The following is a 21,640-nucleotide window of genomic DNA, read 5'->3' as shown; positions in this document are numbered from 1 at the left end:
CGGTTTTAATTGGCTGATGTTTAAACTTTTTCTACTTGTTCGCAAGTATGGCCCTTCAATGTTTGTTTTCTTGGAAAGCTGTGAGTGTTATTGTATAATATGATACAATACCAGTACTTGTTGCGTTTACAATTTGTCCTATCAACTTCTTTCAGCCAGTGTATGGCTGTGTAGTGACTGCATTGTTTGTATGCAATGTTGGCATATTGGCAGTTAATTTTTAACATTTATGGAATCATTCCTTTAAAACTGGCTGGCTAACTAGCTAATAAACACACTGTGAAGATAATCGTCAAATTCATTGTTTTACACAATATCTTATCACAGCACTGGCTGACCATGGTTGACCAACTCCTTGACCAAAATGGCTGACCCTTTATACTGTCATAATATCTTTAATGTCAATTCTAGAATTCTAATTCTAGTTTTGTAATTCTAGTATTCTAATTCATAATTCTATGGCTGGACCAATGTCCCACTCTCCAGCTCTCTCTCTCTGCTACAGGGTGTGTGTCTGTGTTTGTTTCTGGGATCTCTCTGCTTTCTCTCTGCTTTCTCTCTCTCTCTCTCTCTCTGTGTGTGTGTGTGTGTGTGTGTGTGTGTGTGTGTGTGTGTGTGTGTGTGTGTGTGTGTGTGTGTGCGTGTGCGTGTGCGTGCGTGTGCGTGCGTGTGCGTGCTCGAGCTCTGTCTTACCCAGGATGCCATCAGCAGCTTGCGGCTGACCCTGATTCGGCCTCCCCTCCGGATTTCTCTGTCTGTCAACGCAAGCTTCGTCCTCTCTCTCTCTGTCTCACGCCTGCTTCTCTGTCTTCTCCTTGTTCTGTCTTGTTCTGTGTCCTCTCTCCAGGCCAAAGTGGAAAACGAGGTCCTAAATTACAAAGATCTGGCCGCTCTGCCTAAGATTAAAGCTATTTATGATGTGCAGCGGCCCGATCTCATTCCCTATGAGTCTTATCACAGATACTCCTCTGATGACAGGCTAGAACGCTACAGCTATGGGGAGGTACTGAGACGCTAGTGCTAATCTAGTTGCCTTTTATGTGTGTGTGGGTGTGTGTGGGTGTGTGAGTGAGTGTGGGTGTGTGTGTGATGCCCCTGCACTGTGCCTGCCGTCTCTGTGTCTCCCTGTTGCTACATCCCCCCAGCTTCCCACTTTAGCCCCTGTATGGTTGTACCGTGGTCATGTCTCGCACCATCTTAAAACATGACTACATCCTTGTGAGGCTCCTGCTTTGGTCACAGATTTGAATTGATCTTTGAGAGACACTCAACGATAAATCATGTCAAATAAGCTTTATGTTTTCACGCCAAGGCCTCTCTTAACTCTTCATTTAGATTATTTTACACCAGTAAACCAAAGCCGCAGACACAATGGATTCCTCATGTTTACTGTCAGATTTCATATGTGCTTGTCTTAACGTAATAACTTTATGAACAACTACACAGAAAAAGGACTTTAAGTCATATTATTCATGGTTTAGTAAGCTCACGGGCCCCATTTGAATAGCACACTGCTAAGTCATTCTGGAGAGCATGGTGCTATTGACTGATTCCAACTCCTCTATTCATTCCTCTTCTCTACAGTCTCTGGGAACTCTCTCTCCATACTCTCAGGTAATTACATTCCATACACTACTGCACTGAATCAGTTGACAGGGAGGGGGATGGCTGAATAGGAATAAGTCTGGGATGGGCATATTTGGATTGTGTACAGTGTACAGTGGGGGAAAAAAGTATTTGATCCCCTGCTGATTTTGTACGTTTGCCCACTGACAAAGAAAGGATCAGTCTATAATTTTAATGGTAGGTTTATTTGAACAGTGAGAGACAGAATAACAACAAAAATATCCAGCTAACCTGGAGTCCATAAAAAACATTGCTGCACGTCTGAAGTTTGCAAAAGTGCACCTGGATATTCCACAGCACTACTGGCAAAATATTCTGTGGACAGATGAAACTACAGTTGAGTTGTTCGGAAGGAACACACAACACTATGTGTGTAGAAAAAAAGGCACAGCACACAAATATCAACACCTCATCCCAACTATAAATTATGGTGGAGGGTGCATCATGGTTTGAGGCTGCTTTGCTGCCTCAGGGCCTGGACAGCTTGCTATCATCGACGGAAAAATGAATTCCCAAGTTTATAAAGACATTTTGCAGGAGAATGTTAGGCTATCTGTCAGCTAATTGAAGCTCAGTAGAAGTTGGCTGATGCTACAGGACAACGACCCAAAGCACAGAAGTAAATCAACAACAGAATGGCTTCAACAGAAGAAAATACGCCTTCTGGAGTGGCCCAGTCAGAGTCCTGACCTCAACCTGATTTCAGGTGCTGTGGCATGACCTCAAGAGAGCAGTTCACACCAGACATCCCAATAATAGTGGTGAACTGAAACAGATTTGTAAAGAGGAATGGTCCAAAATTCCTCCTGCAGGTCTGATCCACAACTACAGAAAATGTTTGGTTGAGGTTATTGCTGCCAAAGGAGGGTCAACCAGTTATTAAATCCAAGGGTTCACATACTTTTTACAACCTACAATGTGAATGTTTAAATGATGTATTCAATATAGACAAGAAAAATACAATCATTTTTGTGTTATTAGTTTAAGCACACTATGTTTGTCTATTGTTGTGACTTGGATGAAAATCAGACAAAATTTGATGACCAATTTATGCAGAAATCCAGGTAATTCCAAAGGGTTCACATACTTTTTCTTGCCACTGCATATAAGATCCCACAGTTGAAGGTGCATGTCAGAGCAAAAACCAAGTAATGAGGTCGAAGGAATTGTCTGTAGAGCAGGATTGTGTCGAGGTACAGATCTGGGTAAGGGTACCAAAAAAGTTCTGCAGCATTGAAGGTCGCCAAGAACACAGTGGCCTCCATCATTCTTAAATGGATGAATTTTGGAACCACCAAGACTCTTCCTAGAGCTGACCGCCCGGCCAAACTGTGCAATCAAGGGAGATGGGCCTTGGTCAGGGGGGTGACCAAGAACCTGATGGTCACTCTGACAGAGCTCTAGATTTCCTCTGTGGAGATGGGAGAACCTTCCAGAATGACAACCATCTCTGCAGCACTCCACCAATCAGGCCTTTATTGTATAGTGGCCAGATGGAAGCCACTCCTCAGTTAAAGGCACATTACAGCCCCCTTGGAGTTTGCCAAAAGGCATCTAAAGACTCTCAGACCATGAGAAACAAGATTCTCTGGTCTGATGAAACCAAGATTGAACTCTGAATGCCAAATGTCACATCTGGAGGAAACCTGGCACCATCCCTACAGGGAAGCAAGGTAGTGGCAGTATCATGCTGTGGAGATGTTTTTCAGCAGCAGGGACTGAGAGACTATTCAGGATTGAGGAAACGGAGCAAAGTACAGAGAGATCCTTGACAAAATCCTGATCCAGAGCGCTCAGGACCTCAGACTGGAGCGAATGTTCACCTTCCAACAGGACAGGTGAACATTCAAGACTACGCAGGAGTGGCTTCAAGACAAGTTTCTGAATGTCCTTGAGTGGCAAAGCCAGAGACCGGACTTGAACCCAATCGAACATCTCCGGAGAAACTTGAAAATAGCTGTGCATGAATGATCTCCATTCAACCTGAAAGAGCTTGAGAGGATCTTCAGGGAAGAATGGGAGAACTCCCCAAATACAGGTGTGCCAAGCTTGTAGCGTCATACCCAAGAAGACTCAAGGCTGTAATTACTGCAAAAGGTCCTTCAACAAAGTGCTGAGTAAAAGGTCTGAATATTTATGTAAATTTGATATTCAGTTTTTTATTTTGGATAAATTTGCAAATAATTCAAAAAAATTGTTTTTGATTTGTCATTATGGGTTATTGTGTGTAGATTGATGAAGGGGAAAAAATTATTCAATCCATTTTAGAATAAGGCTGTAACGTAAATTCCAAAGGCACTCTAGATGGTGCCAGACAGACAGACAGAGCCCTGCAGACAATGACCTGCAGGGCTCTGTTACAATGACCTGCTACTGTGTTTCCCAGGACATCTATGACAGCATGGAGCTGAGACAGAGGCGCTTGTCCAGCCCAGGCTTCATAGACTCTCCCACCTACAGTCACCATGGCATGTCCCCCACCATGTCCACCTCCCGCTCCCCACAGCACTGCTACCGCCCCGGTGAGTTACTTAACGTCACTCGACCACGTCACACGGCACTACACATAGGCAGGAGAAACTCCTCCATGAAAATGTTCATAAAGATGAAATAGCGTAAAATCATTTTGTCGTAAAATGTCAGCAAGAAGCAATAGTAGACTGAGTTTGATGATGTTGGAAGGTGTCGGAGTGTGTGGAGATGTGTTTTATCCCTATGCCTTATGTTTGCTTCCTGTATAGGTGACTGGAACAACATTAGTTTCAGGTTAACCCACTCAGGGTTAGGCGCCGCTCATGCACCCACATCAGAATCCCCTCCAGTACTACCACCCACATCACACCACTGCCATATCTTCTCTAGACTCCTCTTTGAGTCTGATAACACTGTAGTATAATATACAGTACTGTGCGTATTATGTTCAGGTGGTGGTAGTAGTGGTGGTGGTGGTATACTACAGAGGATTGCTTTTCCCACCATTTTCTCACGCTACAACATCCATCTCTGTCTAATAGCAGGTCATGAACCCTCGTTAGAACCTGCTAAACTAAATTCACTGAAGCAGGCATTAGATAGTTTGTATCACGCTTTGCCACTGTTCAAAAGACGTATCAATCTTCTCTAGGTGGAGATTCATAGAGCTATGCTAGTTTTAAAGTCATCAAATATGTAGAATACCATCATGGCAGACTTGGCAGTTGCTTTATAGTTTTGTTTCCTCTGCACACAGTCAGGCATAGTAGACATTTAGTCCTATAAACTAAACGGTCTGCTGTCTCTGACTAGCTGTGTCTCTGTGAGTGTGGGCTGAGCTTTGGCTGTGGGATGGAATGGGTCTTGTTAAGGGGTGGTGCCAATCCTTGGCTCATGCTCTCGTTTCTGTCACTGTCATTGGTCTTGGGCTGACTGTCTGCAGGCACTGAGAGTGGCAGGAGCTCTCCCTATTACAGTCAGCTTGATGCCAGACCCACCACGCACACCGCCTACCAAGCCCCCAAGCATTTCCATGTGCCAGGTAGGCCTCTGGTTTTCCTGTCCTTCACACCCATCCTCCTCCTCTTCCTCCAGACTGTCCTCTACTGAAGTCAGACCTACATGGTTTTCAAAAGGTCACAATATGGGGACATGTTACAGCCTACTTACTTCATTACCCCAACCTCAACTGACTGTGTGTATTACCATGTCTCTCTGCATTGCTCATTTACAACGACATCCTCACCCCATCAATCATGGCCGTTATTCAGACTTAATCACTTCATCACAGGTTGTATGGCTTTATTACCCTGTGTTGTCTGTCAGTGGCTGAGCAGTTGCTCTTCCTCTTCTATTCTCTGTGCTGAGCGTCTATTGTAATCAGATGCTGTGGCCGTCCCCTTCCATCTGTTGATACCGTGTATAATTTGCCTATGTACATGCACAGCAGCAGCCATTATACACTCGTCTGTTTTATTGATGGTGTCACTTTTATCTCAGCCGCCTTACTCATGCTGTGCCATGTGTTGACACGTTAATTTCTAGCTGAGCTAAGGGTTTCTGTGTGGAGGGAAAGACAATGAATACATACAGCAACCTTGGTTTATGAGTCGACAGACAGACAGACAGACAGACAGACAGACAGACAGACAGACAGACAGACAGACAGACAGACAGACAGACAGACAGACAGACAGACAGACAGAGAGGTTTGTTAAGGATCCAACATGTGAACGAGATATAACAGGTTCTGTAGGTAAAGAGTGCCCTACTCTGGGGGTTGTCTGTTGTCTGTTCTCTACTCTGTCCAGACAAGGATGACAAATGATTGGCAAAAAGTGTTATTCATTTCATATATAGGATGCATTTTTCAAAAAAGTCTACAGTACAACTTCTAACAGCTTTAACACCTACAACACTTTCCTCTTCTACCATAAACCGTGTCAGGTAGCCTAGCGGTTAGTGTTGGGCCAGTAACCGAAAGGTTGCTGGTTTGAATACCCGAGCTGACAAGGTGAAAAATCTGTTGATTTACCCTTGAGCAAGGCACTTAACCCTAATTTGCTCCATACTACTATGGCTGACCGTGTTAAACAACACATTTTACTGCACCTCCCCCCTCTCTTTTTTCCCTTTTCTCTTTTCACCGTTTCATTTCCTCTCTCTCTCATTTTGTGTCCTCAGCCACAGGCGAGCCCAACATCTACAGGAAACCTCCCATCTATAAGAGACATGGTATATGTGTGGGGCTGCCTGTCGTGAGGCACGGCTCCTCTCCGTTTAGAGACATTGTCTGTGATGTGTTTCAGCTGTGATTGATGTGTGTGTTGTGTGTGTCCCAACAAAACCCCACATCTGAATGTATCAGCCTCTTACAACAATAATCAAGCTAAACCATGAACCGCCGTCAATGGTGGCTACCTGATTGGAAGCAAAAAAAGAGTCTGAAAGGATGGAATGCTATATTTATCTTCCATAATATCAGATTGATTTAATAACCACAGATCTAATCTGATATGATACCTATTAACCCTCCTGTTGTGTTCATTTCATGGTAATTCATTCTGTGTTCCCGGTCCAAAATGGCCACCCCATTATAGCTGATTATAAATCCATAATAATACATATATTATCACCTAATGTTGTGTTAGATCTTTTTATCAACTTAAGTTCTTGTGGACATTACAAGTTTTGAACTTCTATTTTCTATTTATGGCCTGTAGGCCTCATTGACCTGAGGTCTTGTTTTTGAGTAGAAAAAAACAGAATGTATGGATTATTTTGACTATAATACTCAGATGAAACATCTTGTGCTATTTATCACAGACTACTTTGTGTCAAAGTTTAACAAGGACTCTCTCCTCCTAACCAGTGTCATGATCAAAGATATGATCAAGAGCCTCGCATACAGTATATTGTTTAGTCATTGTGCTGCCACAGAATGAATCGTGAGCAAGACCTCAAAAAAGCTTTATATACCAGAGCTGTGAGAAAAGTTCTATATATTATTGAAACAATGTTGCGATTGTTTGTGAGAACGCCACCAGGTGTGGTTCCCGTGGGGGAACGATTCTATTGGGGAAAGGTTCCTGTGAGGGTTGCCATGGAAGCCAAGAAGGGAGTGAGATTGTGTATGTGTGTGTGTGTGTGTGTGTGTGTGTGTGTGTGTGTGTGCGCGCGCGCTCAAACACACATGCATGTGGGGGTCTGGGAGAGGAAGTGTGTCCATCTGATGAATGAGAATGTGCCTGAACTCAATTTTATACACTAATTGTAGTCTCACCCATTCATTTCTGATGACCGGGAACACCACAGGTGTAAAAAAGTGAAATAAAACACCCAAAATGTAATGAAAATCATCCAAATGTATTTTGTGTGTTCAGATGCCCTGTGTGGACAACGTCATGGAACCTTATGACAATCAGATTGATTAAATGAAGTACATTCTTCAGAGAGAACACAGCAGGAGGGTTAGAACACTTCTCAGTGCTGAGGCTCTACATCCTAGTTCGAAGCTGGCTAACTGTGTCTGTAAAACTGTATATACTTTGCATGCTATTAACCAACTTGAACAGAGTGTACCTGAACCTAATTCCCACCACGGTTAACTGAGAAGGAACATGCTGATCCCGTTTCACAGATTCACTGGGTTTATTAGTGAGACTTGTCTTGCATGATCTTAGTACGTTATACTAGTGCTAGTACGTTATGTCAAACTGCTGTTGGCAAGAAAGAAGTATCAATATTCCTTCCTTTTTGCTAATATTTTGAATGAAATTGTATTTTAATGGCCCAGTAATGGCAGCTATTTTTTTTACGCACTTTTTTTGGTTTGTTTGTGGCGTGACTGTGAATATCATTTCTGTTTCTTGTGCTACAGTATGTGATGCACGGTCATTTTACCTCTAGACTTCCGAGATACTCAGTTTCCCTATTTCATGGTTAAGTAGTTGTGCATGTCATATTAGGCTGCATTGCTCACCATAAGAGTATATATATATATATATATGTGTCAGTGTCTCTCTGTACTGTTCACTGTCCTGTATGGTTGTGTACATTACAGACTCATGGTGTTTCTCTGTTAAGGTACAGTAGCATCAAACATACCACAGAGACGTTCAGATCATATGCTTCAGCATTAATATAGCCTACGGTAATTATTTGCACATAAAACCATTGCTCCCAAGTTGTCGCGCTAGTAAAGATCCCCTCTCAACAGGTACTATCACATTAGACAAAGACTGTGCATTGAGGCCAATATAAAAAGTCCTTCCTGCTACTCTGAAAAAGCATGTCATATTGAGCAGCACAATCTCATTGTTCACTGAGAGGAAACATGGTTTGAACGCGTTCCCATTTCCCATTCACACACCAGAGAGAGGAGGAGAAACAGAGCAGAAAGGATCTCTTTCATTCATAATACATTCAAGGGGATGTCACATCTCTGGATACAAGCGATAGGGATACACGCAGGCTGTCGTATGCGCACAGGCTCAAAATAGCACTATGGATCACAACAGTTTGTAGACCACACTACACACACACACACCTAACACAAGTATAATATGTTGAGAATGAGACACCTGCCTTAGGCCAAGGGCTACCACTTCCACAGCCCCTTGTGATCCAGCCTGGGCTCATTGTCCAACCTGTTGAGAGCTGATTCTGAATTCCATCAGCACACGCAGCTTTCTGACTGACTCAGTGCTCCTGTCCTCCAGTAGTTATTGCCACCTTATGATTTGCAATGCAATCGTCTCATGCTGGAACCCCGCAGAACCTGTGCAGAGGTAGCTAGAAATTGATAGAAATCATTGAGAGCGGAGTGGTCATCTATCAACAGAGAGGTGGACAGAGGTACGATGACTTGACATCAGGCACTGAGTTACAGGACTTGACAGGCTTCCTTCCACGGTCCACCTAGTAATTTATGACGGGGGGGGTGGGGTCACACTATGTCTGTGTGTGTGGTTATACCTGTGGCCTGTAATGCACATAACTGTTTGCTTAATCCACATGGAGGGTAACAGTGTTAACTTTGCTAGAGAGCTTTACAAGTTTCCTTGTCTGTTTAAATCCTAGCTGATTGGTTTACCTCCATGTGTGTATCTATGTGGATAATATAACCTTCCTTCTTTTCACTCTCCCTCTCCCTTTATCCTGCTTTACTGTCCTTGGTCAACTCTCCTCTTTGTAAGTACCTGGGCCAGTCTATCCATCTGCAGTCTATCTTTATCTGAACACTTACCAGTGCCTCAGATACAGTATTATTTGTGGTTAATATTGGCATCTCTATCCTTATTTACCTCATCTCTCCCCCTCGCGCTGTCTTTCCCTCTGTCGTCCATGGCCTTGAGAGTCATCTTGCTGTGTATTAATTAGCTAATTAACCTGAGTGATCTTTTGTCACTCCTCTTAGAGACTAACTAGACGGCCTGCCTTCCCACCACGTCTCTGACTGCCTCACTCGGTCTGCATTACTGTAAGACCTAAACAAACAGGCTAGACACAGTCATTACTGGGAGAGGAATACTAGTCTCTCTCAAGGAAGGCTGTCATCGAGGGTGTGTGTTGTGTGTGTGTGTGTGTGTTTTCCCCTCATCATGTTCTCTCCCTACAGATGATTCTGACTACTCAGCCACGAAGAGTAAAACCAGCGAGGACATCCTCCAGACCTCCCAGTTTCCCGACTCGTATTCTCCTGACCACTACCACCAGCAGTCTAACTACTACCCCTACACCCCCTCTCCCAAAGGTACTGCTTCCGGAGGACCAAGAGCACTCACTGTTGGCTAAATGGGTTATTGAGAAATTGACTGATGTATATCGATCAAGTTGTTAGATATTTAAAGAGAGCACGTCTTGGTCATAGATTTCCTGTGTCATTTCAACTCTCAACTCCATGTCTTACAGTAACCAGGTTTCCATCCAACTTTTTTACGTGAGTAAAGTACATCGGATAAAAAAAAAAATCACGACAGGCCTGATGAAAACAGCTAATTTGTCGATAAACTTTCCAAATGTCGACAAAACAAAATAAGGTGGGATCTTTTTTTTGTCTGTAAAATTAATACTGCGAGAAATGGCAGTGGGAACACCTTTCTGCTCAAATATTGAGGTAATAACCTTCAAATTGAAGTAGAATTGGAATCGCCTGATGATATGTGGTGTGGTCGTCCCATTACGACTCAGGAAAGCTGGCAGTTTATTACACCACAGCTGAAATAAATGATGATGAACTTCACAGTAAATATTGAGGGTGACATGATGATTGATGCTTGGCTGCTGTTTGACAAGTAAAAAAGAATCTCTTTTGTCCATAATAATCTCATCGTGTAGGCTATATCTGTGAGCTGTTGGCTAAAGCACACGTGTCAAGACCAGAGTGGGCACAATCACTATATAACAAATCAAATTGACTTTGTCACATGCTTCATAAACAACAGGTGTAGACTAACAGAGAAATGTTTACTTACGGCCCTTGTCAACAATACAGAGAGATAAAAAAGAGAAATAGTAGAAACATTTGAGTAATAACACAAGGAATAAATAGAAAAAGAATAACACGAGGGATTAAATACACAATGAGTAACGATAACTTGTCTATACAGTACGTTCGGAAAGTATTCAGACCCCTTGACTTTTTCCACATTTACGTTGCAGCCTCATTCTAAAATCAACATTTTTCCCTCATCAATCAACACATAATACCCCATAATGACAAAGCAAAAACAGGTTTATCTGAAATATCACATTTACATAAGTATTCAGACCATTTACCCAGTACTTTGTTCAAGCACCTTTTGGCAGTGATTACAGCCTTGAGTCTTGGACAAGTACATTAGAAGGCCAGTATCCCGGATTCGCCTCTTCACTGTTGACGTTGAGACTGGTGTTTTGCGGGTACTATTTAATGAAGCTGCCAGTTGAGGACTTGTGAGGCATCTGTTTCTCAAACTAGATACTCTAATGTACTTGTCCTCTTGCTCAGTTGTGCACCTGGGCCTCCCACTCCTCTTTCTATTCTGGTTAGGGCCAGTTTGCGCTGTTCTGTGAAGGGAGTAGTACACAGCGTTGTACGAGATCTTCAGTTTCTTGGCAATTTCTCGCATGGAATAGCCTTTATTTCTCAGAACAAGAATAAACTGATGAGTTTCAGAAGAAAGGTCTTTGTTTCTGGCCATTTTGAGCCTGTAATCGAACCCACAAATGCTGATGCTCCAGATACTCAACTAGTCTTCTTTCATTAGCACAACAGTTTCCAGCTGTGCTAACATAATTGCAAAATGGTTTTCTAATGATCAATTAGCCTTTCAAAATGATAAACTTGGATTAGTTAACACAACGTGCCATTGGAACACAGGAGTGATGGTTGCTGATAATGGGCCTCTGTACGCCTATGTAGATATTCCATAAAAAATCTGCCGTTTCCAGCTACAATAGTCATTTACAACATTAACAATGTCTTCACTGTATTTCTGATCAATTTGATGTTATTTTAATGGACAAAAAATGTGTTTTTCTTTCAAAAACAAGGACATTTTTAAGTGACCCCAAACTTTTGAATGGTAGTGTACATGGTGTACACGGTGAAACACGCTGCTGCTTCTTTATGGGACCAAACTCTTTCAAAACATTTTTAATTTAAATGTTTTCAAAGTTTAAAACATAGAGATCAGCCCGTAAATGGAGGCAGCTGAAGTCTGAATCCTGTGAGGGTGTAAGACAGTCAATTGACAGACTTGTTAGGGAATGTTTGGCGAGTAATCTGGCTAGCCTAGCTATAAATTTAGCTGGCTATCTACCTCAAACGGCAATAACAGAAACACTTAACTGCAGTGGTGAGAAAAGCAGGGAGCTGAATTTATCAATGAAAGAAAGCTCCAATAGCATGGCTAACCTCATGACATTTATAAGGTACAAAAATGGGAAAAAAAGATGGAAGAAATTAAGCTGAGTATTGAAAAAGGAATGAGTAGTAAAGTTGACAGCTGACATGCATCTTTGGAGAAAGCCATTTAGGATAATCATACAGCTCTGCTGACTCAACTGGAGAATAATAACAAGCAGCTACAAGACCACATAGCTCTTGAAGTTGGACGTCTGGAGTCCCGTGTAGAATTCCTAGAATCTGGGAGAATAGGCACTGCCAAAACAAAGGACTGCCAGCTGATGAAACGAGGACCTAATCTCCAAAGTCAACCAGTTGATATCGGTAGTCCTAGGCTGGGAAACAGAGGTGACTGCAGTTGAGAGGATGAGGGAGAGAGGTTAAGGTCCCGGGGTTGTGAAGGTGGAGTGTCGGTCCATGGAGGAGAAAGTGGCTCTGTTACGGGAAAAACTAAAGCTGCGAGACCATCCTGATTATAACAGTCGTTAGAACCCTCTTATATATGTAACAAATACTTAAATGAGGAGCTGTTTTGTGTCAGAAGATAAGAAAAAATATGGGAAAGCGTTTTGGCATTGATGAACTGCCTGATGAGGTTTTAAAATCCCCTAAATTAATTGACATCCTATATGATTTGCTCCAAATGTGTTTTGAGTACAGTATACTGCCATCCATTTGGTATAAGTCTATAGTGAATCCCATTCCCAAATCTTCAAGAAATTACCTGAGAGTGCCACCGAACTACAGAGACATACATTTCTTAAGTACGGTTTATAAATTATATACATCCATCCTCAACAATAGGCTAATGACCTTTTTGGAGGATCAAAACATGCTGGTGGAAGAACAAAATGGTTTTCGTAAATCCAGAGCCTGTATAGATAATATGTTCTCGGTCTGTACAATGCTCAGAAATAGATTACGCGAAGAGAAGCCTACTTTTGCATGTTTCATTGATTTCCAGAAAGCTTTTGATTTTGTAAATAGGGATCTTTTAGCCTATAGTTTGTTAAAGACAGAGATTGATGGGACATTTTATCACGCAATCCAGTCTCTTTACAAAGTACCAATTGCTTGTGTGCATGTTAATGAATATCGTACAGATTGGTTTCCCACACCCTCGGGTGTAAAACAAGGAGACGCCTTATCACCAACTTTATTTGCTATGTTTATAAATTATTTGGCAAAATAAAATAAACAGTTAAATATTGGAGTAAGATAAGATGATGAAATGCTAAGTATGAAATGCTGATGCTGATGATATTATTTTGATGGCAGAAACTGAACAAGACCTGCAGAACATGTGCTGTCAATTGGTGTATAAGATGGAAACTCATGATTAACCAGACAAAAACATAGATAATGATTTTTAGAAAACCAGGTACGAAGAGAAATGTTTTTCAGTTTCGTTTTGGTGAAGATTGTGATTTACCTGATTTATTTGATATTAATAGTTAATGATTATTTACTTAACAAATAGTAGGACATTTCTGTTCCGTTTAATTCTGTGTTTCTGTAAAGAGATGGTTTCCACTCTAGCTTCCTGCAGTTAGTCTGGGCGTATGGTCAAGGAAATGGGTTTTGCTAGAGATAGCTTGAGCTGACAATGACTTGGTGATAAAAACCTAAAGCTGGCATTCCATACACAAGATGTGGTGTGTGTGACCCGAGATAGAGATAGCCTGGAAGAGTTTAGAACAATCCCTCATTGTCTCATTTTCCTGGCATCTGGGAAACTAAGCCGGGTTGGGGGTAAAACAACATCCCGTGCAGATAACCAGGAGACGGACCAAAGTGGCTTATGAGAGGGGTGGAACCAGCCATGATTAAGCATTTTAGGTCCTATATAAGATCTCTGTTTTTTTCATTATCAGTTAGTCAAGACTGTTGGGTTGACTAGTCTCATTATTGCAATAATGAATCGATATTGAATAAAGATGATTGTTTGAAGAAATGACAAAGTCTCTCTCACTTGATTAGAATATTCCACGACAAGACATTCTTGACTTTACTAGCTATTATAAATATTTGGGTATTTTTATTGATGAAAAACAAAAATACTCAAAATATTGGTTATGCTCCGTATTCCAAACTGTATCAGACATACATGTGTCGTGTTCTTGACTATTCAGCAGGAGTGTGGGGTGCTAAGAGGTATTTTAAAAACCAACATGTTCATAACAGAGCAGTACGTTACTTTTTATCGTCCACAAGTTTGCACCTATACTTGCAATAACTGTGGATACGGGCTGGGAACCCTGTGAGGTGAGATGGAAGGTGTGTAGGGTGAGACTTTGGAATAGACTGTTAGATATGTCAACTTCCAGAATAACTAATAATGTATCCATAAGGGATCTATCCATAGGGGGAGCCTGGGCAACTGAAATGGCTGACCTTTTCAGTATCTGTATGAAAACCAAATTAAGGGAGACATAGATATGATTTAAAAAACAACTGTTGATGCAATATGAAGAAAAAAAATGCGTGGAAAGATTAATCATAAACCCAAATTGACAACCTTTTCTTTAATTATGGGTGCATTTGTGTGTGAGAGATATATTATGTTTAACCTACCTAAAAGCAAGAGATCGCTATGTGCACAGGTAAGATCAGGGATATTGCCTCTGTGTATTGTGGTGAAATGGAAGTGGAAAGACTATGCAACTATTGTGACCTCGAAGAAATAGAGAATGAAACTAAGTTTAACCTCTATTGCCCTTTCTTCCAAGATATACGCTTGCTCTTATTCCAGAAAGCACACCAGATATACCCTGGCATTATGTGGCTGAGTAATGAAGAGAAACTGAAATGTTCTTTTGTCCATTGTGTATTTCCGTTTGTGAAATATTTAGATAATGCCTGCAATAAAAGAAAAAGGGCTACCTATAATTACATTGTAAAAATATTTAGCTCCTATGTGGTAATTGCACGTGTGTACAGTTGAAGTCAGAAGTTTACATACACCTTAGCCAAATACATTTAACTCAGTTTTTCACAATTCCTGACATTTAATCCTAGTAAAAATGTCCTGTCTTAGGTCAGTTAGGATCACCACTTTATTTTAAGAATGTGAAATGTCAGAATAATAGTTGAGAGAATGATTTATTTCAGCTTTTATTTCTTTCATCACATTTCCAGTGGGTCAGAAGTTTACATACACTCAATTAGTATTTGGTAGCATTGCCTTTAACTTGTTTAACTTGGGTCAAACATTTCGGGTAGCCTTCCACAAGCTTCCCACAATAAGTTGGGTGAATTTTTGCCCATTCTTTCTGAGCTGGTGTAACTGAGTCAGGTTTGAAGGCCTCCTTGCTCTCACATGCTTTTTCTACCTACAAATTCTCTATAGGATTGAGGTCAGGACTTTGTGACGGCCACTCCAATACCTTGACGTTGTTGTCCTTAAGCCATTTTGCCACAACTTTGGAAGTCTGCTTGGGGTCATTGTCCATTTGGAAGACCCATTTGCGACCAAGCTTTAACTTCCTGACTGATGTCTTGAGATGTTGCTTCAATATATCCACATAATATTCCTCCCTCATGATGCCATCTATTTTGTGAAGTGCACCAGTTCCTCCTGCACCAAAGCACCCCCACAACATGATGCTGCCTCCCTCGTGTTTCACGGTTGGGATGGTTTTCTTCGGCTTGCAAGCCTCCCCCTTTTTCCTCCAAATATAACAATGGTCATTATGGCCAAACAGTTCTATTTTTGTTTCATCAGACCAGAGGACATTTCTCCAAAAAGTACGATCTTTGTCCCCATGTGCAGTTGCAAACTGTAGTCTGGCTTTTTTATGGTGGTTTTGGAGCAGTGGCTTCTTCCTTGCTGAGCGGCCTTTCAGGTTATGACGTTATAGGACTCGTTTTACTGTGGATATAGATACTTTTGTACCTGTTTCCTCCAGCATCTTCACAAGGTCCTTTGCTGTTGTTCTGGGATTGTTTTGCACTTTTCGCACCAAAGTACGTTCCTCTCCAGGAGATAGAACGCGTCTCCTTCCTGAGTTGTATGACGGCTGCGTGCTCCCATGGTGTTTATACTTGCGTACTATTGTTTGTATATACAACAATATAACAATATATATATTGTTTTTATGCAGATTTTTTTTATATTCACATGAAAGTCTGTCGCCGATTGGATGGAAACCTAGCTAGAAATGTTGATTTTTCTCTCTGTCTCTCTCATCTCAGCTACTCGTGCTCGGAGGTTTTCCTCAGGTGGAGAGGAGGATGGATGGAATCAAAGTCTTAACAGGGTCAGTATGACACAATAAATCCTATTCAAAATATTGTTAATTTGTATTTGTGACTGAGAAGGTGTGGACCAATAAAAAGGAAATCATAGCAATATACATTTTATTTCATATTATTGATTTCTCAGAATGTTTTATTTCTTTAAAAGATTTGAAATGCAGAAAGATTCAGTAAATATCTCTGAGACTAGCATTACTCAACATTGCTTGTTTGTTGTGGGGTAAAAAAAACAAGGCTGTAAATATTTCATGAACGTTGTCTACAGGGCTAAACAGTCTTCAGCACCAGACATTATTCATATTGTACTGGTCAGGCCATATTCCTCTCTTTCTTTGTCTGTTTTACCTCTCTCCTTTTCCTTTCACTTCTCTTTCTCTCTCTTTCTCTCTCTCTTTCTCTCTCTCTCTCTCTCTTTTTCTCTCTCTTTCTCTCTCTTTCTCTATCTCTCTCTTTCTCTCTCTTTCTCTTTCTCTCTCTTTCTCTTTCTCTTTCTCTCGCTCTCTCTCTCTCTCTCTCTTTCTCTCTCTTTCTCTCTCTTTCTCTCTCTCTTTCTCTCTCTTTCTCTTTCTCTCTCTTTCTCTCTCTCTCTCTCTCTCTCTCTCTCTCTCTCTCTCTCCCTCCCCCTCTCTTCCCTAGCTCCAAGGTGGTATAGGCCGTATGATACTGAAGGAGGAGATGAAAGCTAGGTCGGGTTCCTATGACAATGACCCATGGGGCAGCGCCCGAAACTCCCGTAGCAACTCCCGCAGCGGCAGCAAAGAGGCCCTGCACAACGTGGGCTACAACAACACTGTCAACGGATGTAAGAACACCATTATCCACTTATATTACAGCTCTGATAAAGATTTAGTACTGGTGCTAAACACCGGTCCATAAACATCAGTCATCCTTTTATCCACACTGACATAGCATTGAGGCTAGATTGTGAATCTCAGTGTCGGCAATATTTGACAAGCCAGTTGTTTTCTCTGCTCTGTCATGTGCATTGCTCATCCGGATCCTGGTGTTATATGAATAGCTATGGGGAAGGTGTGCCTGTCCGTCCTTAGCTAGCTCCTCAGCAGCAGTGGAGGTGAGAGGAGGGCAGAGTGCCAGGGGTCTGAGCCAGAGAGAGATGGGAGATGAGTCAGTTAAATCCCAGCCTCTGATGGACTGACTGACTGACAAATGCTGTTATGAGAGGAGCCGCTCCATAGTGACTCAGCGGTCCAAAAATATAATATATGCCTCCCAAATGGCCACCATTCCCTCTATAGTGCACTGCTTTTGACCATAGTAGTGCACTACATAGGGAATAGGTTGTTATTTGGGATGGACACCATGTAATGTACCACCTGGAAGTTATGCCTGTACGTCAAGATTGTGTATAAATTCAAGTGCGCTGTGTTGTTGTGATTGAGATCCCCCTCAGGTTGCCATACCTGATATGTGGTCAGATCTTCCATCCCTGTGTCTTTGGCAATTAATATATCTGTCTCTGTACAGACAGACAGACAGACAGACAGAGAGAGAGACAGAGAGAGAGAGAGGTGTTGCTGTGTCCTCTCCTGCTGTTAATGAATTAGTCTGGGAGAGACAAAGGCCCCAGCTTCAAGTTGCAGCACATAAACATACCCACCTTGACACACACAGAGGTAATTGAACATTCTGTATAGTGTCTTGCAAAAGTATTCAGACCCCTTGGATTTCTTCATATTTTATTGTGTTACAAAATGGGATTAAAATTGATTTAATTGTCCTTTTTTTTAAATCTACACAAAATACTCTGTAATGTCAAAGTTCAACAACAACAAAAAAGATTAATAGAACATCAATAACTAATATAGTAGTTGCATAAGTACTCAGCTCCCTAAGTCAATATATGTTAGAAAGACCTTTGGCACTGATTACAGCTGTGAGTCTTCTTGGATAAGTCTTAAAGAGCTTTGCACACCTGGATTGTGCAATATTTTCACAATATTATTTTCTAAATTCTTCAAGCTCTGTGAAGAAGTTGGGGATCATGTCTAGACAGCAATTTTCAAGTCTTACCATAGATTTTCAAGCATATTTAAGTCAAAACTGTAACATTCACTGTCTTCTTGGTAAGCAACTCCAGTGTTGATTTGGCCTTGTGTTTTAGGTTATTGTCCTGCTGAAAGGTGAATTAATCTCCCAGTGTCTGGTGGAAAGCTGACTGAACCAGGTTTTCCTCTGGGATTTTGTCTGTGCTTAGCTCCATCACGTTTCCTTTTTATCCTGAAAAACTCCACAGTAGTTGCCGATGACAAGCATACCCATACCATGACGCAGCAACCACCATACTTGAAAATAAGGAGGCACTTACTCAGTGATTTGCCCCAAACATAAGGCTTTGCATTTAGGCCAAAAAGTGTATTCCTTTGTTGTGTTTTTTTGCAGTATAAATTTAGTGCCTTGTTGCATACAAGATGCATGTTTTGTAATATTTTTATTCTGTGTATTTGTATTCTTCTTTTCACTCAGTCATTTAAGTTATTATTTTGGAATCACTACAATGTTGTTGATCCATCTTAAGTTTTCTACCATCAAAACAACTCTGTAGCTGTTTTAAAATCACCAATGGCCTCATGGTAACATCCCTGAGCAGTTTCATTCCTGTCCTGCAGCCCAGTTCAGAAGGACAACTGCGTCTTTGTGTCTGGGTGGTTTAATATATAATCCACAGCGTATGTATTAACTTGACCATGCTTAAAGAGATAGTTAATGTTGGATTTCTTATTGTTACCCATCTGCCAATCACTGCCGTTCTTTATGAGGCCTTTGAAAAGCTCTCTGGTCTTTGTAGTTGAATCTGTGCTTGAAATTCAATACTTGACTGAGGGACCTTACAGATGTTGTATGTATGGGGGACGGAGGACGGGTTAGTCATTCAAAAAGTGTCCATGTAACGTTTTATGTGATTTGTTAAGCACTGTAGCAAGACATGCACAATGCTGCGCATCCCAACACACACACACACACTCACACACACACACACACACACAACCTTGGCCTTCAGCCCCTCTCCATGATTAAACTGCATACGAAGCCAGCACGGGAGAGAAATCTGATACACTGCGACCAACTGACCCTATTTATCTATCATCTCTCATCTCTAATGATAATGCACAGGCAGGTAGAGAGCAGAGCAGAGCAGGGAGGAAACGGTGCTCTGCTGGAGATGTCAATCAGTCCACATCCTCGTAGAGCTGAGACTGTGTCGTAGGTAACCATGTGTTTCTGGCTGCTCTGATGAAGGATGTGCACACTTAACATCGGGCCTCCTCTCTCCTATCTCTCTCCTCTCTCCTTACTCATCACATTAAGTGTATGTTTACATGTTAGGGTGTGGAAAACGAGAGTGAGAGAGCGAGAAGGAGCGAGAGGGAGAATGTGCGTTTTGTTGTGTACTGCAGGGCGTACATGCATATGACTTCCCCCACCGCCCCACTCCAGTTGAAGGCTTATGTCCCTCTTCCTGTTTTATTGATGAGTCATTAAAGCTGCCGCCATGTTTAAAGGATGTTGTCATTCTCTTTGGGGAAAGTGAGAACACAACCAGCAACAGCACCAGCCAGCCACACTGACTAATGTGATGCACATGAAAACTTTCTTAAGGAGCCATTGATTTGGGTGTTTAACCTGACTGTTGGTTGCGTCCCAAATGGCACCCTTTTCCCTGTATTGTGCAGTACTTTTGACCAGTGCCCATGGTCAAAAGTAATGCACTACACTACCGGTCAAACATTTTAGAACACCTACTCATTCAAGGGTTTGTCTTTATTTTTTACTATTTTCTACATTGTAGAATAATAGTGAAGACATCAAAACTATGAAATAACACATATGGAATCATGTAGTAACAGAAAAAGTGGTAAAAAAATCTAAATAAATTTTATATTTGAGATTCTTCAAAGTAGCCACCCTTTGCCTTGATGACGGCTTTGCACACTCTTGGCATTCTCTCAACCAGCTTCATGAGGTAGTCACCTGGAATGCATTTCAATTAACAGGTGTGCCTTCTTAAAAGTGGAATTTCTTTCCTTCTTAATGCGTTTGAGCCAATACGGAAGATAGTATACAGAAGATAGCCCTATTTGGTAAAAGACTAAGTCCATATTATGGTAAGAACAGCTCAAATAAGCAAAGAGAAACAACAGTCCATAATTTCTTTAAGACATGAAGGTCAGTCAATATAGAACATTTCAAGAACTTTGAAAGTTTCTTCAAGAAACTGCCTCTCATGGGGACCGCCACAGGAATGGAAGACCCAGAGTTACCTCTGCTGCAGAGGACAAGTGTTATTTAATAGTTTTGATGTCTTCACTACTATTCTGCAATGTAGAAAATAGTTCAAATAAAGAAAAACCCTAGAATGAGTAGGCGTTCTAAAATTTTTACTGGTACTGTAAATAAGGAATAGGGTGCCATTTGGGACTCACACGTTAATACACATATTGTTGGGAGATGAAATGGTTATTCATCTCACTGAACCCACTTTTATTTAAGTCCTCCTTGTTGTATATCTCTTGTATTCTTGTTATAGTCCTTGTTAGATGTGTTAAGTCCTACTAGGACAAACAGTGGCATTGTTGTCTGGCACTGTTCGTACAGACCTCTTCCGTCTCTCCATCCTCACTGTAATCCATGAGAAGCTGTGTCACACTATAGCTCCTAGAACATTGTTTCTCTCAAACTTGAGAACCGCAGCTGCTATGTTTTTGGTATCTTTCATCATTGTCGTGACCCTGGATTCAAGACTGATTGTATCAGGAGGGCCTTTTAAGAATCCGTCGAGAAACCGTTATAGGATCTTTATGAGACCAGATGAGAACACTTAACCATGCACCTCTACAAGCAGAGGCTGTATCTAACCATGTCAACCCTCCCTCTCTCCCCCCTGCTCGCTCGCTCTCGCTCTCTCTCTCTCTCTGTCTTTCTCTTTCTCTCTCTGTCTCCATCTGTCTCCACCTATATACTGCTCTCTCTGCAGCTCCCACCAGATCCCACTACAATGCAGGCAGTGGTGAGTGATGTGACTCAGTGTCCTGCTGTGCCTTGTCTGTCTGTACAGCGCTGAGGGTCATCACAAGGGCACAGTACAGTTATATCAGTGTAGGCAGGATGAGCTCTTTAGCCATGTCACTCATCTGATGTTGATTGATTCATGTATATTACAATGTATATTACAATGATTACAATGATCAACATTTGACAACAAATGCCATTTTAATGAAATCAATTATTCTCATAGTTGTTTACACAAGGATTACAAATCATGCATGTTGCATAGAAGAGGTTAAAAATAACAATGAAATAAAAATGTAAGATACAGTACATATTCTGCTGCATAATGGCTTTTGATACAGGCTTTGACATTTCTTTGTAATGTCA

At 41.5% G+C, this 21,640-nt stretch overlaps 1 protein-coding gene across 8 annotated transcripts in view; it reads left to right on the top strand.

The window, feature by feature from the left end:
* Positions 1-21,640, top strand: part of LOC115148486 (actin-binding LIM protein 3) — a 131,775-nt gene that overhangs the window by 106,570 nt on the left and 3,565 nt on the right. For 2 of the 8 annotated variants that reach the window (XM_029690407.1, XM_029690406.1), the window contains exons 10-18: positions 848-1,003; positions 1,585-1,614; positions 4,013-4,148; positions 5,042-5,140; positions 6,283-6,333; positions 9,719-9,853; positions 16,184-16,248; positions 16,883-17,048; positions 21,240-21,272. In XM_029690407.1, coding sequence (XP_029546267.1) covers positions 848-1,003; positions 1,585-1,614; positions 4,013-4,148; positions 5,042-5,140; positions 6,283-6,333; positions 9,719-9,853; positions 16,184-16,248; positions 16,883-17,048; positions 21,240-21,272 — 871 coding nt within the window. The remainder of the gene's footprint in view (positions 1-847; positions 1,004-1,584; positions 1,615-4,012; positions 4,149-5,041; positions 5,141-6,282; positions 6,334-9,718; positions 9,854-16,183; positions 16,249-16,882; positions 17,049-21,239; positions 21,273-21,640) is intronic. The other 6 variants (XM_029690408.1, XM_029690410.1, XM_029690409.1 and 3 more) reach the window with 6 other exon arrangements.

Source organism: Salmo trutta, chromosome 15 (genome assembly GCF_901001165.1).
Source record: "Salmo trutta chromosome 15, fSalTru1.1, whole genome shotgun sequence".
NCBI classification, from domain to species: Eukaryota; Metazoa; Chordata; class Actinopteri; order Salmoniformes; family Salmonidae; genus Salmo; species Salmo trutta.
Note: the sequence above shows the minus strand (reverse complement) of the source record. Positions and strands in the feature narration are given on the sequence as shown.